Consider the following 17,892-nt stretch of genomic DNA (forward strand, 5'->3'; position numbering starts at 1 on the left):
GAGGCAGCAAACCACCTTGCCGTGTATGTACCTATGCAACAATCCTACATCATCTGCACATGTACCCCAGAACCTAAAGTACAATAAAACAACAACAATAAACAAACAAAAAAAACTGGTGCTTAGCAGAAAGTACAACTTTTTTTTTTTTTTTTTTTTTTTTTTTTTTTTTTTTAGCAGGGGACATGTGAAACAAGAAGTCCTTAATGGTTCTTAAGAGTACAAGGTTGAGAAAACATACTCAAAATGAACAGAAGTGCCTTATGTCAACAATGTCATGAAGACAGAACGATACAACATTTAGACCGTTGGGCAAGGTTTGTACTATTTATTATAAAGAGGTTCTAAGGACAATTGAGAGGATTACTTCTTACTCTGCATTACAACAATTACTAAGTATCGGAGTCCAACTGAACCACCCGCCCTAAGTCTTAGTTAAGTGTTTTTAAGTCTTACATTTTCTTAATTGCTCATAATCTAGGATAAATTGATAGATTTGGTCTTCAGATTATTATAAAGATAGCCCTATTTCTGTGCTACTTAATTTAACAAGTGGATTAAACATCTAGGATGCAGGGGGAAAATAAGAATATTGAAGAAATAGGGCCAAGGAAAACTGATGGATGCTAAACTCTACATCAGTTTTTGAAGTTTAGATGGGAATATGGAAATGTTTCTCACAAAGCCTGGAAAGAAGGCAGAGACCAAACCTACAGAATGTCTCATATTACCCTGGGATTTCGAACCTTGTGGAGGTTTCACGTATTTTCTAATTAGAATAAACAGTGATACCATTCCCTACTTTAAAACAAAAACAGCTGAAGTAATAGTGTCTCTAATAAAAAAAAGGGCACTGCCTATGGATTTCTATTTCTCATTTCTGTGTGTCAGATACAAGGGTACCTAATTGCTTGCTTAGGGATGTAGTCTTAATCAAATTCCTTGGAAAGTTATTATTATTTTTTTTTTAGCTTGCAAAAGCCTCTAGCTCTCTTGGGATGTGTGGTTATCACACTGGAAAGCTTTCAGAAAAGAACTCTCATTTAAACACAAGATTCATGAAAAAATAGAAGACAAGAGCATTTGTTTAGACTCAAAGAGACGACAGTTTTTGTTTGTCTGCTTTGCTTTTTTTGTTAGTTTTTGTTTGTTCGGTTTTGCACATGTTCTTTTTGGAATGCTAACCTGAATCCTGGGAAGTAAGGGAAAAAATTGTAGCTTCTTACAGCCAAAGTGAAGAGGATAAAACTCGAGAAACCCTGTTCTAGAAAGCTCCAGTCTGACACATTTGGTGTAGGGAGCTAAACACATCTGGTGTATGTAATTTTGACCTCCTTATGTTAATAAAAAAGAGTGTTTGAACCAAGTTCTTCTTCCTATAACCACAATGTTTCAACATAATGATTTCGCTCACTAACAGTAAAAGACAAAAACTTTTCCATACAGTAGACTACACTGTCATGATAGAGCTGGAGGACCATGAAAATGTGTGTGTGGGGTGATGGTTGAGCTTTAAGTCCATGTAAAATAAAGGAATCAAGGAGAAATTATAAACACATGAAGACATCGTTAGGCACACAAAGGCTTTTCTAGATAAAGCACTATGAAAACACCTTTTCCTTTTTCATTGGGAAAAGGCTGTGAGCTTTGGGATTTTCCTTAAGTTTCTTTCTCTTACTGATGTAGAAACCGTTGCTTCAGATGGGCCAGCAAGCGGGCTGGCAGTCACAGGTCCCCCCAACCTGCCTTAGCTGTTCAGTCGCTGCTCTGATGTGGACAGGCAGGTAAAAGGAAGCCACAGGTGAGCCACTACTGTGCACCTCTGAGCTGGCATCCGCAGTGTCATAGGACTTGTTCACACTGCTCTCAGGGCGACAGGGATGTCATGACTTTGGAGAGCTCGGAAATTGTGAATATACATCAGTATGTCTGCTAGGGAGACAATAACATGCAAAACTGATAAATCTGTTTATTAAACGTGTCAGTCCAAAAGACTCAGTTTTGGGCTGTTCTGGTAGTTAACAGTGACACTGTCAATGCAGGAACTGCTGTTAAGACTACTTTAAAATGCTTTTGTTATGGGCTTGCAAAGATATACAATAATAATATCTTCCTTATAGCAGTTATAGATCTATAAATACCTACTTTTAAAATAATTATTATCTTATCATCTTTCTCCTTCATATTCTGTAAACTCCATGAAGGCAGGTACATTTATCCTGCTCATCACTCTTCAGCATCATCTACAATGTCTGGCACTAGTAGGTATCCAAACAATGGCTGAATAAATGAATGCATGAATGAACAAACAATTGAATTATATACCTTTCAGGTACTTTTGGAATTTCAAACTATTATTTGTGATAAATTCTTTGATGAGTCATTACCTTTTTATATACATCTGCCAGCAGTTTCCTTGAAGATGTTGCTGATCACTTGATTTTATCATCAAACGATAAAATTCATAAAAGGAAACTATTATTACAAAACAATGTTTATCCAAGAGCACTTTTTTTTTTTTGAGAGGGAGTGTCACCCAGGCTGGAGTGCAGTGGTGCGATCTCGGCGCACTGCAACCTCCGCCACTCGGGTTCAAGCGATTCTTTTTTTTTTTTTTTTTGACAGAGCCTCACTCTGTTGCCAGGCACCAGGCTGGAGTGCAGTGGCGCCATCTTGGTTCTCTGCAACCTCTGCCTCCTGGGTTCACGTAATTCTCCTGCCTCAGCCTCCCGAGTAGCTAGGACTACAGGCGCACCACCACACCCAGCTAATTTTTGTATTTTTAGTAGAGACAGGGTTTCACCATGTTGGCCAGGATGGTCTTGATCTCTTGACCTCGTGATCCTCCCGCCTCGGCCTCCCAAAGTGCTGGGATTACAGGCTTGAGCCACTGCGCCCAGCCTCCTCAAGTGATTCTCTTGCCTCAACTTCCTGAGTATCTGGGATTACAGGTGCCCATCAACATGCCTGGCTAATTTTTTATATTTTTAATAGAGACAGGGTGTTTCCATGTTGGCCAGGTAGGTCTCAAACTCCTGGCCTCAGGTGAGCCACCCACCTCAGCCTCGCAAAGTGTTGGGATTACAGACATAAGCCACCGCGCCTAGCCCCAAGAGTAACTTCTACCCTCCTTGGAAGGCTGTCTTTTTAGGCAGGATAGTACAGTGAAGGGGGCTTGCCAAAATGCTACTTACTATGCAACAGAGGCAGTCATCTCGTTGTTTAAAATACCTGATAATTTTTTTCAGTTTTTTTAAGTGCCTTTATATATGTACAAATTGTACACAACTTAATTTCAACACTCTTGTCTTCAAATATGTGTAGGAATCCCAATCCCTAGGATCTGTATTTAGTTAGAATCCCCCTTTCTACATCTCTTTAGCTTTCTTTTAATTTCTGTGATATATTTTTTGATTATGTAAATAAAAACATATATGTAAACAAAAAACATAATAGTACTATTACTCACAGATAACAAGCCTGATAATTTTAAGAGTTGGAAATGCTAAGATTAGGCATTAACAGATTAAAAATAATTTTAAAAAATGTTAGTACCCAACTTTACCTTTACACTTTTTATAGAGTTTTCTAGTCTTTCTAGAACTCCAGACCTCCATATTAGAAAATAGTGCAGTTCAGCCCATAGGCTCCTAGCTCAGATTTTTTTTTTTTCTTTTTAATAGAGATGAGGTCTTACTAAATTGCCCAGGCTAATCTCAAACTCCTGGTCTCGAGCAATCCTGCCTCAGCTCCCTGGAGTTCTGGATTCTAGGCATGAGCCACTGTGCTTAGCCTACCTAGCTCAGGGTTATGATTAATGCTGCCCACAGCCCTTGAGTAGGGCAGTAGATCAGAGATGCTTCTCTGGAAACAACAGGTATAATGTTGTCTAAAGAACAAAGATGGTGGCAAAGATTTGTCAAGGAGATGCTAAGTGGCAAAGCAGACTACAGCCTACTTGAGGACTGTCCCAGTGGTCAGATGGGGAAGAGGGAGGACAGGAGACCAGTGACCAGAGCCGAGCTTGGTTTGTAGGTGGTAGGGAGTGAGGCAGGATTGGGCAGGAATCTGCAACTCTCAGGAGTGAAAGAAAGATGAGGAACCAGTTCTCTGTCCCTGCATCCTAAACCTCGCTGTGTGATTGGCAAAACAATGTGTGAAATCCAATGAGAAATGCAGTATATTCTAATTAGCTCAGTTCTAAACTCTTGGCATCAGTCAGCAAAAGAGGCATATTTATTGGCAGAGTCACTCCCTGTAAAAGTTGGGTAGGAAAATGAACCACCACTTACTTTTCACTTATTTTCTTTCCTGCAGTTGACTTAAACTTTTTCTCTCAAGAACACATGGCATAGGACAATAGTTTTCCCTTTAATGAGCATGGGTTGGCTGAAATGGGGAGGCTGTCTAGAAACAGGCTGGATGTCAGGGCGAAACCAACCTGGGATCAAACGTTTACCAAAGCTCAGCTTCCAGTAGATAAAGGAATTGATTACAGATGCTCCTCAACTTACAGTGGGGTTATATCCCAATAAACCCATCATAAGTTGAAAATGTTATAAGTTGAAAATGCATTTAATACATCTCACCTACCAAACAACCCAGCTTCTCCACATCTACCTTAAATGTGCTTAGAATACCTGTGCTGGGCTACAGTTGGGCTTTCTTCTGTTTCATTGGTCTATGTGTCTGGTTTTAGACTGGTACCATGTTGTTTTGATTATTACATCAAACTAAAAAGCTTCTGCACAGCAAAGGAAACAATCAACAAAGTGAAGAGACAATCTAGAGAATGGAAAAAAAATTTGCAAATCACACACGTGATAAGGGGTTAATATCCAAAATATATAAGAACCTCAAACAACTCAATAGCAAGAAAAAAATCTGATTGAAAGATGAACAAAGGATCTGAATAGATTTTTCTCAAAAGAGGGCAAACAAATGGTCAACAGGTATATTTAAAAATGCTCAACATCATTAATCATCAGGGAAAGGCAACAAATACTATAATATCACCTTACACCTGATAGAATTTCTGTAATCAAAAAGACTAAAGATAAGTGTTGGCAAGGATGTAGAGAAAAGGAACCCCTTGGATACTATGGGTAAGAATGTAAATTGATTCAGCCATTGTATAAAATAGTATAAATATTTCTTTAAAAAGTTTGAAAAATAGAACTACCATATGATCCAGCAATCTCACTCCTTGATATATATTCAAAAGAAATGAAATCAGTATGTTGAAGAGATATCTGTACTCTCATGTTCCATGTAGCACTAGTACAATAGCCAAGATGTGACATCAACCTAGGTGTTCATCAACAGATAAACAAAATGTAGTATATATGCACAATGGAATACTATTCAGCCTTAAAAAAGAAGAAAAACCTGTCATTTGACAATGTGGTTGAACCTGGGGAACATTACGTTAAATGAAATAAACTAGGCCCAGAAGGACAAATACTGCGTGATATTAATAATACTTCTATGTCCAATCTAAAACAATTGACCTAATAGAAACACAGAGTAGAATGCTGGCTGCTGAGGGGTCGGGGTGGGTGTGAATTGTGGGGGAAATGTTGGTCGAAGGATATAAAATTTCAGTTAGGAGGAATAATTTCAAGAGATCTACCTACAACATGGTGGCTACAGTTAATAACAATGTATTGCATTTGTGGAAATTGCCAAGAGATAGATTTTAAGTGTCTTCCACATAAGAAACTGATAAATATGTGAAGCAATACGTAAGTTAATTAGCTCAGTTCAGCTGTTCCACAAAGTATGCATGTTTGAAAACATGTTGGATATGATGAATATGTACAATTTTTACTTGTCAATTAAAAATTAATAAAAAATAAAAGAGAACTTATTTCAATTAGACTGTTTTAAAAGACATGCCCACATCTCAAAAATAAAACCCTGCCATGCCTTTAAAAAAAAATCTTCAAAAAGCTGTTGCACAGCTCTCTGTGAAGACACACACTCATGGCCTCTACGTAAGCACCACACTGATGGCTTTCTGCTATATGTTTGGTTTATTTCACTTTCTGAATCACCTGACCATACCACCAGATCACCAGAGTAATGACCTTATCTCAAGGATGATGCTATTTTGCTGATTGTGAAGATGGACTTCAGTGTTTATAATCATGTTTATCAGGGTGAAATTGTTTTGAGACTTGGGGACATGGCCATTTATATCCATAAAGAGGATTTGATTAATCAACTGTATATATGTATTATATACATAATACAAAAGAGACTATACTTTGAATGCTACTGAAAGTTTAGTTCATGTGATATGTATAACTGTAACACATCATGAAAAATGATAACTAATCAATAGTAATATCTTATTTTTGGCTATTTCCCTGAAGAAAATTAGGGAAGAGAAAGTTGTTTCATTATGAAGAACCAGGAAAAAAGATAATTTTCCTATTTTTTTCTAAATATTATTAAATTACCTGGCTCATTTTAAAGTTTAAGCAAATTAACTTTAAGAATTACATAATCTATCTTAGAATAACTTTACATTTATTTGATTCCCAGTATTTTCTAATGAAGCATCGAAGATAAAGATATATACTCTTAGAAGCAACACAGACTATTAAAAGCATTCTGGACCAAAAGTAAAGAGATGTGATTCTTAGTCCTGGCTTCCCATCATTGTGAACTCAGGAAAGTCACTCAGCTCTCCTGAAGCAAAGTGTCCTTGTGGGTGTAATAGAGATGTCAGCACCTGCTCTACTTAAACAATTGATGTGTGGCAAAAATTCTTTATTCATCCAGCACTTGTTAGTGCTTATTAGGTTCTTCTTATGGAGATAGGAAGACAAATACAATTCAGGTCTTCCCTCAAGGAATACAGAGGTGGGGAGATATAGATAGAAATTTGGGGTAGAATCACAGAATATTCCTAGAAGGAGGTCTTCAAGGAAAAATAAGAGGCAGTGAAGAGAATGGAAGATGACAAGATAAGAGCACTCCAGGTAGAAGGCACAGCATCATGCAAAGGTAATGGGTTATGAGACTATAAGGTGCTGGGGGACCTGCCCATCATTCAGGGCTGAAACAAAAGGGGAAAAGTCAAAGGTGAGGTTGGAAAGGTGGGCACAATCAAGCTTAGCGAGAATAACAGATGCTGCGCTATGGATCTAACCTAGAGGCAATGAATGATGGTGAGGGGTTATGAAAGATTAGAAAAAGGGGATTTACAAAATGCACTCTGAAGGTAATATAGGCAATGAAATCAGAGGCTGGGAAACCAGAGTCCATGGTACTAGTTCAGATAAGAAAATGTACAGGCCTGCACTAACACAGTGGGAGAAGGAGAAGGATGGAGAAGAAAGACCAATCTTGAGACACAGTTTGGATGAAGTCTGACTGGTGGCATATAGAAGGGAAAAACAGGGTGAATCAAAGGTTTCTGACTTATCTGGGTAGACAGTGTATTTGCAAGATTTAAAAAATAAAGATGATAAAGTAGGTTTCTGGGGCTAGACAAGTTTAACTTAGGCGTGTCAGGCTTGTGTCTCTGGGTTATCCAAGTGGTGAGGTGCAGAAGGCAACTGGATAGATGTAACACACTTGACAATGATGTGAGCTGTTCCAATGTGATATTGCTTGAATCCAGTTCTATAATTTCAGCATGTGCATTAACTCTGACAAGGCCATTAGGGAAATTACTATAGTATATATGTTCTATTTAATGGTACTCCAGGGGCTTCAAAGAATAAAGACATCTTTCACTTCTTTACTGGATTTTCTCGCTTAACGGAAATCATTTAACTACCTACAGCATCATTTCTATCGTGAGCTACCTCTGATGGCTTGTAGCTTCTTGCTCACGTTCACGTGGCTGGCGTCTGGACTGGATTAAAAAGAACTACCATGCAGATGGAAACAGAGGACAGTATTCTGGAACCTTTCTCCCTCCAACCTCACTGCCTATCGCATTTTCTTAGATGCACTCTTACTTCCAGCTGCCATGGGGCTATCAAGCTTTAGCTTAAATCAAATGTCCTCTGGCTCCAGGTCCCATGATGAAAAATTTATGGAGTCCTGGATACATTACAAGTTTTACAGCTTTACAGCTGAAATCCTTCAGGTCCTCCTGACCTACTGAAGGAAAAAATATGTTTTATTTTATTGTGATTCCCAAATGTTCTTCTAGTGTGTGCATTTTTCCAGCAGAACGTGCACGTTGCTTCCAGCAATGTGTTTTATATTACCTTGAAGAGTAGGGAGGCCCTGATAGAAGGAAACAACTTAGTTTTCTTGCCAGTACAAAAGAAAACAGAACTTGCCATTGGAAGCATGATGAGTTGACCAAGTCTGTGGATCATCGGTCTGTATTTCTCTTTTACTGAAGATAGCCTATATAAGCTGACAACTGTATCTTAACTCTTTTAAAAACAATCTGTAGCCACCAACTTATGACACATTGGCTTCTTAGGTGGGGTTATTTTATTATTACATAATATTTTATTAATCATATAGTAAAGATTTCCTATGACCTTAAAATATCATATGTTCTCATAAAGTCCAAGATGCAGCTAGCTTAACACCCTCAGATTAAACATTTCCTGGGTAACACACAGGCTTTCCAAACATATGTCAGAACCTAAAGTCTCTCTCTGCTCAGGAAATTATAAGTAACATCAGTTTGGATGTGGCTTGCAAAGGAGGTGTCTAAATTGGGCTCACCTTGATAATGAAATCTGCTGTAAGTGGTCCAGCCATTCTCAGTATTTCTTTGTCTGGAAATTTCTGGAAATCCACACTAGAATTGTCAACAAGAAAAGTTCCTGTGGAGCTGAGACTGTTTTCACCTTTAGCCCCCTGGAGGCTTTTGGTTTCCAGATCTGCATAATCAAACACATGAAGATGAGAGAAAGATGTTCTTGGGGCAACTACAGGCAAGCACATTTCATGCAGCAACGTTTAGAGGTAGGTAAGGGAGACATCCTTCTTTATATAGCTGACAAAATTGAAATTGTGATATCAACAAAATTTACTGGCACTGCTGAGTCACATAGGAATTTATGCTGCAAATGAAATTATTTTAAAACTCATTAGCCAAGCATTCAAGGGTCCCTGTCAGAAAAAATCTTTGACTCGCCAGATGACCTTATTTACTGCAACCCTATTCCTTTGACTAAACCAATTCTCATACGTATCTTTTTGACTTCAGTCTTGAAGGCCCTCAGCCTAGGATACCCTCTAGTTTTCTTTTTGCTCTAGAAGACTCAGGTGCATCTCTGAGTTACTTCAGTACCTATATGACTTTATATTCATGCATTAACCTGTGTTTACTTATACTTTCTGGTTACTTACTGCACTGGTGCTATTGTGCAAACTGAAGAAACAATAGTGACTTAAGAACAGGAGCTGTCATTTTCAGTATCCTCTCTTTTTAAAATCCATTTTGACACAATTCGGCTTTATGCACATATAGAGTATTTCGTAAGTGCTTAAGATAGAAAAAAAAACCCTTTATTTCTGGAGCATTCACATCCAGATTTGGCCAATGACAAAGCCTATGAAGCATGTTTTGTGGTAGAAAATCAGAGCATGCTGGGGATGATGGTAATTATGACGTGTGATTCAGAGAAGACTAAGTTCTCATGTGACTGAGGGGTGATTTAGAACAACTGTCTGTTGTGTTGCATGAAGAAAGGTAGATGGACTAAGGCAAATGGTTTCTAAAACTTGACAAGAACGTTTGGTTTCAGCAGAGATACTTCAGCAGAAAAATGTAGTGCTTGGGTGGGGTTCTGGGTTAAAACAATTTTAAGGTCTCTGAAGGTACTCAAGTACTAAAACTATCTGTATTACATTGTTGTAGAGGTGGTCTGCTTGTAGTTGCCTACTGCAGGGAATACCAACATCTGGAAAATCTTGGTGTTCAGTGAAATGCCCAGTGACTCTCAGATGAAGTCTGTCAAACGCTTTTTCCAGAGTAGGCCAGGCTTCCCTCCCCTACCTCAGTGCAGAGGAGATCCCACTGAAGAATATAGGGCACATCAAGGGAATACCGGAGTGAGGAAATCACAGTTGTTATCATCAGGGGAAAGCAACTGCCCTGAATTTCCTTCCTCCAGCCTTTATTCCTCAAACTGCCCCACCGGCAGTTGTAGAACCCTTTCTAGAACATGAATTAACTTAGTTTTAGAAAAATCCTGCAGGTGTAGGCCTGATCTGAGCATCTGCTTCCATTTTATCAAGAGACTTGCAGCTGTCCTAATTAAAGATTAAAGATTAACCATGGGGGTAGACTAGATCGCCTCGTCTTATTCTGGTTTGGTCCAAAATATTTCAGGTTGGTTTCATACTGTACCAGCTTCTGGGAGTGAAGGGCAAAAGAACTGCAAGAGAAACAGGGTATCCTTACCCCCACATTCATTTTGCTGAATTGTACATCAAATACAAGAAAAAGAACACACAAGAAAAAATGATTTAGCTGTACATATGCTACCAGCAGTATGTTTGTTGGGACAGAAAAGCAGATTCCAGTTTTGCTTTCATCAAATCCTTAGGATAATTAAATCAAACAAGGCCAATTCTTCAGCTTCTTTGTGATCACATAATTAGGAAATCTAGGAGACTAACACATTTATAAAAATAAATTTCTCTCTTAAATCTATTCCTATGGGTTCTTTCTTCTGCAATGAAGAGTCAGTCCCCCACTGGTGATAATCTTGGCCTGAGTATTTTATTTCAGTATCCATCACTGCTCACAAAAGTACTGTTATTGAGTGGGGTTGTTACATCAGAAGTGAGCCCTCTCCAATTCTCAAATGGGGAATAATGAATCATTTGAATGGTAATAATACACCTACATATGTTATCTTTTGACATGTGAATACTATATTTTACAGGGCTGTTCAGGATTAGAAAAAAACTTGAATCCATAGAAGGTGACTTATCAGCATTTTTTGGTTTTGCCTGAACTGTACCTCACTTATTCCTTTACTTCACATGACCTTTCAAATCCCACCTCTTCCATTAAATGTGTTTATTTTTATTTTTAGAAACACTAAAGTAGGCTCTATTGACTTTTATGAGCTTCAATTTGTCTTCCTCATGTTTGCCTTTTTAGCATGATTTCATTCATAATCCCATTGGTAAAAAGTGATGCTTGCTATTTAAATTTGGTTTCACAAGCATTTGCGTGAGAGGGTAGAAAGGACAGATGATAGATGGCTTTGTGGAAAACCAGGAACAATCACAGTCGAGGAGATCAGAAATGCTCAAGGAACCCACTGAAGTGAAGCCTTCGGTGGAACTGAATTTTACAGAAAATGCTACCATATCATCTCCCATCCTTTTATTTGTTTATAGCCTATAATTTTCTTCTTGTAATTTATGGGTCTATATCTAAACAACACTAAATAATAAGAAAGAGGTGGCTCTGTACTGCTGTCTTGGCATGACTGAAGATCAATTCTTGCACAAACCCTGGAGGTGCCCCGCGGCCATTTGATCTTTGGGGTTATGATAACCATTCAGTCCTGAATCCCAGTGGCTATCTTTAAGATATGAGGGCCTGGATTTTCTTTAATGCATGGGATGCTTAATTTTACCATGATGGTTTTCTTTAAATGATACAGTGTTAAGGTTGTTCGGTGTTTCCCTGTTCCTCTGGATCGATGAAGTAATGAAACGTGAGAGTAGGTAAAAAAAGAGAAAGAATGAAGGAGACAGAGGGAGGGCTAGAAAGAAAAAAGAAGAGGGAAGGCAAAAAAAAGAAAAGATTGAGATTGGAAAGGAAGAAGAGAGAGAATGAGATCTAATAATCCCAAGAACATGAACATGTGCTTAACCCATGAACAACCCTTTGGGAGCATCTATTTTGTGTTTCTCAGGATAACTGTGGTTAGAGATAATTACCACAGAGGTTTCTGCCATCTCATCAGGCAGCTAAAAGATAAACAGAAGCACTCAAAATATCATATTATGATAGAGTAGAAAGATTTATATTATTGTGTTTTAATCTTTTCTGGGAACACAAAATAAATAATAATGACGACAATTCCCAATCCCCAAAGGAAAACAACAGAGTTACTTACACAAGTGATCAGGACCTTTTAAGACAAGGCGAATATGTCTGCTTCCATAGGGAATTGCAACCACAGTATCATCCACTAGAGAGAAACAAAGCAAAGTTCCAAAAGCATGTCACTTGACACCAAATTAAGGATGATTGCCTTCCAAATAAAGGCACTGACTTACATACCTTTAAAAATGACAGTTTTTTAAGTGTTTGAAATGTGAAGGCCGATATTTAGAAATCAACATTTCCAAATTTCCTCAAACTAAAATATGACAAAGATGCTAGTTACTAGTTAATGCCTGGAGGATTTGGCCTTTTTAAAAAATAGGAATTTTAATATATTGAAAAACTGATTTGTAAGTTTTCACTTTTGATTTTAAATCTGGTCTTATATGATCAGAAACACTTGTGTTGAATTCAAACATAAAAATAAATTCTAATGTTCAAAGGATGAATTTATTATATCAAAATCTGGACTTCTCTCCAGCGGAGTATAGGATGAGTAGAACAGATAAGAGGAGGGGAAGACATACTTGCACGTTCTGAACACTCCATGGGTGGAAATCGTGCCTTCTAATTCTTAAATATCCTTCACAATATCTATCCCTAATACTATATGCAGTGAGTACCCCATAAATGTTTCTTAACATTTCTCTACACACACTCTATTTTAAAATATTTTTTAAAAATTGACTGAACCACAGATCACTTTATAATGGATTTCTTTTCACTCCATTTATAAATTGAGCTTAAATGTCATGAGAAGCAGACATTAAAAAAAATTAGAGCTATATTACATGCATCTCAAACCATCATAGGCATTCTTATTTAGAACTACATTTGTAATGACAGTCTCTTATCTTTATATGACACTGCAGAGTTTCACTTTCACCTAAATTATACTATTTACTCCCTCACCCAAAACTTCTGACATAGGCACAGAGGATTTTCCGATGAAGAAATGAAGTCTCTGGGAAGTATAATGCATAGTCCAAGATCAAATGGATAGGAAGGTACTCCAGAAGATAAGAGAAAGGCGGGTTTTAAAAACTTACCAGCATATTCAGAAGCCCTGTGTGATTCTTTGTTCATACGTATCTTTTTATTTATTATTATTGTTGTTATTTTGAGATAGAGTCTCACTTATTCATTCAGGCTTGAGTGCAGTGGCACGATCACGGCTCACTGCAGCCTCAGCTTCCTCGGCTCAAGAGATCCTCCCACTTCAGCACCCCCAGTGGCTGGGACTACAGGTGAGCACCACCATGCACAGCCAATTTTTGTATTTTTGTAGAGATATGGTTTTACCATGTTGCCCAGGCTGGTCTTGAACTCCTGGGCACAAGCAATCCACCTGCGTCGGCCTCCCAACGTGCTGGGACTCAGGTGTAAGCCACTGCACGTGGCCTGTTCAAACATATTTTTTAAATGGTGTACATTATTATCCTATCATTGGAAGGATTTAAGTTAAATAAGAGAATCCCAATTGTGACTCAATTTCTCTGAACCTTAATATTATCATCCTACATTTAGGAGAATTTAGTTTAAATCAGTGAATCTCAGAAGTTACCTGACTTCTCTGATCCTCAGTTTTCTTGTTTATAAAACAGGGAAAACAAAACTTGCCTCATACTATTGTTATGATATAAATATAGACATGAATCTAGACATATAAATGCGGCCTGGAACACAGCACGTGTTCTATAACATTATTTTCCTCCCTCTATCCCAAATCTCTTGAAGGACAGGGACTGAAAGACTTATTTATTTTTTATTGTGTTTCAACTCTCCAAGACCTCTAGCATATTACCTGTTGAATGAGAAAGAAGAACTATATGCTCCCAATTCCTTCCCTGCAGAGGTTACATTACCAAGTTCTCTACGAAGTTGAATATTCTACTTATGCTAAAATCTTATAGCTGTTTTTAATGTCATACATTGTTGAATTTCAGAGAGTTAAGGGTTTGTGACATATACGAACAACAACAAAAAAAGTAACAAGACTATAGAAAAGGAATAACAACAACAAAAAGGTTAAGACTGGGCCCACAGAGCTTTAAATGTCTTGCATAAAGACATGACTTTTTAAGTTTGCAAAAGAAACACAGAGCAGTTAAAACAATAGGACTTTCTAGAAATAGAAAGTCTTTGTTTACCCACAGGTCAAATAAAGTGCAAGTAAAAGGGAAGCTTTCTGTTTGGCCCTGCCATGCTCAGCAGCAGTCTTCTGACCCACACACAGCTCATGTGGCCTCCCCCTTGCTCTGCTGGGAAGTGACTCACATTCCACACACTGGGGCATTAATACCCTAGCTTTTAGCTGATGCAGTAATATCTGAATGCTCCCTAAACAAGACAGGGTGTGGTAACATTTGCATGCTCCCCAAAAACAAGAGAAGAACCTGCTAGAAAGTTGTTGAGGGGGAGGGCATATGGAGAAAGTAGACCAGGTAAAAGACTATTTTCTGATGCCCCTTGCACTCACCTAAGAGAAATGGAGCAAACTCAGGCTGGTACAAACTCCAGCAGTTGGCAGCACATGGCACAGAGCTAGGAAGTGCCTCAGCCTTCTCTTATATATTATTCTAAAAAGGGCTGATGGACCCCTGGCAAGTCATTAAGTGATCTGTAAATTCATTACTTTATTCCACAAATGTTATTTGAGTGTCTTTTATTACCAGGCTCCATGCTAGGTAATAGGGATTCAGTGACAAAGAAGACAAACAAAGCATCATCCCCACAAGATGGTCCTGAAAAAGGGATCTAAGATAAAACACAGGGGAAATATAACATACTATACCCAACAGATGAAATTCCCAAAGCACATGCATTCATTTTTTAGGAGCCCTGCACCAAAGAAACCCATTTCACGCTGTTTAATCCAGTGTATACCTAAGGTGTTTATCCAGAAAAACTGTCTTACGTGTCAACTGTTAAAATCAGCTAATATATCTTAGAACATACTTTAAGGAACACTACTGTTAATTTAACAAAAAACAAAGTAGGAAAAACAATTAAAAAATTCATTTTCTGCACGTTCATAAAAAGCCACTTTTGAGTTGTTTATGTATTAAAACTTGTCTCATTTGCCGATAAATCCTCAATGATTTGGGACGGATTGGAAGATGCTTCTATTTGGCATCTATTACAATGTTGTACACAGACTGTTGTAAGATCTCTCAGGATGTGGCAGCGATCTGGTGCAACACCTGCCTCCTTGGTGATGAATACCATTAGTATAGCTGGTGAGGCAGGGGCCACAATCCTCTCCCACTGTGCTAAACATTCCTCTGGGTGCCCTTTCCTACAAAGGCACACTGTTCTAGGATCGAGTGCATCTGTCCTAATCTGTTCTGGCTTTGTTAACTGAACCATGATGCCATCTTCAGGACATATTTCTAGCTTATTAGTCAACAATTCTAAATGATCTGCTTCAGATACCAGATAACCCCTTCCTCCATGTAATGGACAAACTTTCCACGGGAATCATAAATTCTGTCATTTCACAGATATGGGTTGCAAATGTTCTTTTTCAAGAAAATTGTTCCCAAGGATTGTACTTAAAAGAGTTATTAAAAAATAATCTACCTATATGTATGTCCCACAACTTTCTATATAGAACATTTTATATTCATTAAAAAATCTTGTCATGTGGATATTCCATGTGATTCACTGCTGTATCAGAGAAAGGTGATGACAATAATATTTTGCAAAGACAGAATTTCCTATTCTGATATCTGAGTTTATCTTATTTTTAGATCTATTGGTAAGTTCATGTTTTTAAAGACTCTTCCCTCTATGCCCATGGAGCTGATACATAATTTTATTTTTAAAAATGAAAAACCCATTTAAAAATACAATTGGCTACATATAAAAATAGTCTGCCAAACTTGAGGAGGTTTAAATGGTATATCTTACATCTTCATGCCAGTTTTATTAATCCTAAAATATATCCCACAAAATAAGAAGTTGGGCATTTGAGCCTTTCCATTTTCTCCCTAGTATATGATATCTGTAATTGTACAACGGAAGATATATACTGGACAGGCCAAACAAGATGCCCTCCTCATTCCCATCTGGAGAACCTCATCCTTCTGTTTGCCTAGGCCAGAAACCTTGGAGCCATCCTCTACTTCATCTTGATACCTACTCACTTAAAAAGTTCTTGTCAAAATACCCTATTTCATTGATTCCAAGAGGGACAACTTTTCCTGCTTTAACATAGGTGAAATGGGAATGCATCTCACAATCAGTAATATCTTATATTCTCTCTCACCCAGGCAATAATCTTGACATAGATTATTTTTGCCTGCACAGGTAACATCAAACAGCCAGTAGCAAACTCACAAAATGAGTGTCAGCTGCTTGGGAGAAAATTGTAAGACAATAGCAGAGCGCATCCAACCTCTAGGAATCAAGTGGCTGTGGAGGTTGTAGGGAGAGGAGAAATCAGAATTAGAGGTGCTTAACTGCATTCCCATAGAAGGGGTCAAAAGCTGGCTTAGCTCTATGTAATTGCAGAGCTGAATTGAGAGCCCAGCACCAAGACTTCTGCCAAACCCTCTGACAAAAATGAAATAACAGGAATCAGATTTAATATTCTGCCTAAAACAATGAAAAAGTCAGATGAAACCATGGTTTTTAAGATATTGGACATCAGGCAAACAAGGACAGCAATTCTGTAGACCCAGGAAACAAACCAGGTAAGCCTCAACATTGCCCCAGCTGACTGCCTTGATAGAGTTTCCAGGCTACAGCTTTGGAAGTGGGAACACTGGTAGAACTCAGTAGATTCCCTAACTTGAGGAGACAAAGCAAAGAGTCCAAGGAGACCAAAGCAGTTAGAATTTGTGGGAGAAAGTAACAGAATGGAGAGCGTTATATAGAAAGACAACTCTGGAGACCCAAGAAGGTTTCCTTTAAGTATCCAGCAGCATACTAATCAATACATAAGTGTGAGGAAATTACCCGGCCTGGGGAAAGAACTACACAAAAGAATTGTAGAGAAGAGTACGTGGTGCTCATACAGGGATGAGAATAACATCTTACCCCATTAGCCAAAGTGAAAGACTTCGTAAGTCAGAAAGGTCTTGCCTCAGTAAAAGGGTACAATTAGCTCTAGACCAAACATGGTTTTGGTCCTGTCTACCACATTTTAAGACCCCAAAGGATCAAACTGATTTCAAGTAACTTAACTGCTCCCAGAACACAGCTCAAGGATATTTATAGAAATACAAAAATATCTAGTACCCAAAAAGGTAAAATTTGTAATGTCTGACATCCAGTCAAAAAATATGAGGCATGCAAAGAAACCAAAAAACACAGCACATATTAAAGTGAAAAATCACTCCAAACACAGAATGGACATTAAAATAGTTACCATAATGGTATTCCACATGCTCATAAAGTTACATACTGAAAAATAAATCTTCAGATCCAGAAAATTTCACTGGGGCATGGCACCAACCATTTAAAGAAGAAATAACAGCAATCTCTTCCAGAAAAAAAAGAAGACAAGAGATCACTTCCCAACTCATTGTTTGAGGCCATTTTGTGCTAATACTAACACCACACAAAGACAATACAAAAATACTACTGCAGACCAGTATCTCTCACGAACAGAGACATAAAAAGCTTCAAGAAAATACTGCCTAATGAAACCAGCAATCTATATAAAGAATAATACACCATGACCAAGTAGAGTTTATCCCAGAAATACAAAGTTGGTTCTTTATTTAAAAACCAATTAATGTAATTCATCACAATAAAAGTCTAAAGAAGAAAAACCACATGACTATGTCAGTTGAGGTAAAAGAGAATTTAATAAAATTAATCAT

At 37.9% G+C, this 17,892-nt stretch overlaps 1 protein-coding gene across 2 annotated transcripts in view; it reads right to left on the reverse strand.

The window, feature by feature from the left end:
* ADAMTSL1 (ADAMTS like 1) overlaps nucleotides 1-17,892 on the reverse strand; it is a 330,890-nt gene that overhangs the window by 253,799 nt on the left and 59,199 nt on the right. For both annotated transcript variants that reach the window (XM_017500657.2, XM_017500658.2), the window contains exons 3-4: nucleotides 12,072-12,146; nucleotides 8,707-8,864 (exon numbers count right to left, since the gene is read on the reverse strand). In XM_017500657.2, coding sequence (XP_017356146.2) covers nucleotides 8,707-8,864; nucleotides 12,072-12,146 — 233 coding nt within the window. The remainder of the gene's footprint in view (nucleotides 1-8,706; nucleotides 8,865-12,071; nucleotides 12,147-17,892) is intronic.

The sequence above is a fragment of the Cebus imitator genome, unplaced genomic scaffold, assembly GCF_001604975.1.
Source record: "Cebus imitator isolate Cc_AM_T3 unplaced genomic scaffold, Cebus_imitator-1.0 Scaffold267, whole genome shotgun sequence".
Taxonomy (NCBI): domain Eukaryota; kingdom Metazoa; phylum Chordata; class Mammalia; order Primates; family Cebidae; genus Cebus; species Cebus imitator.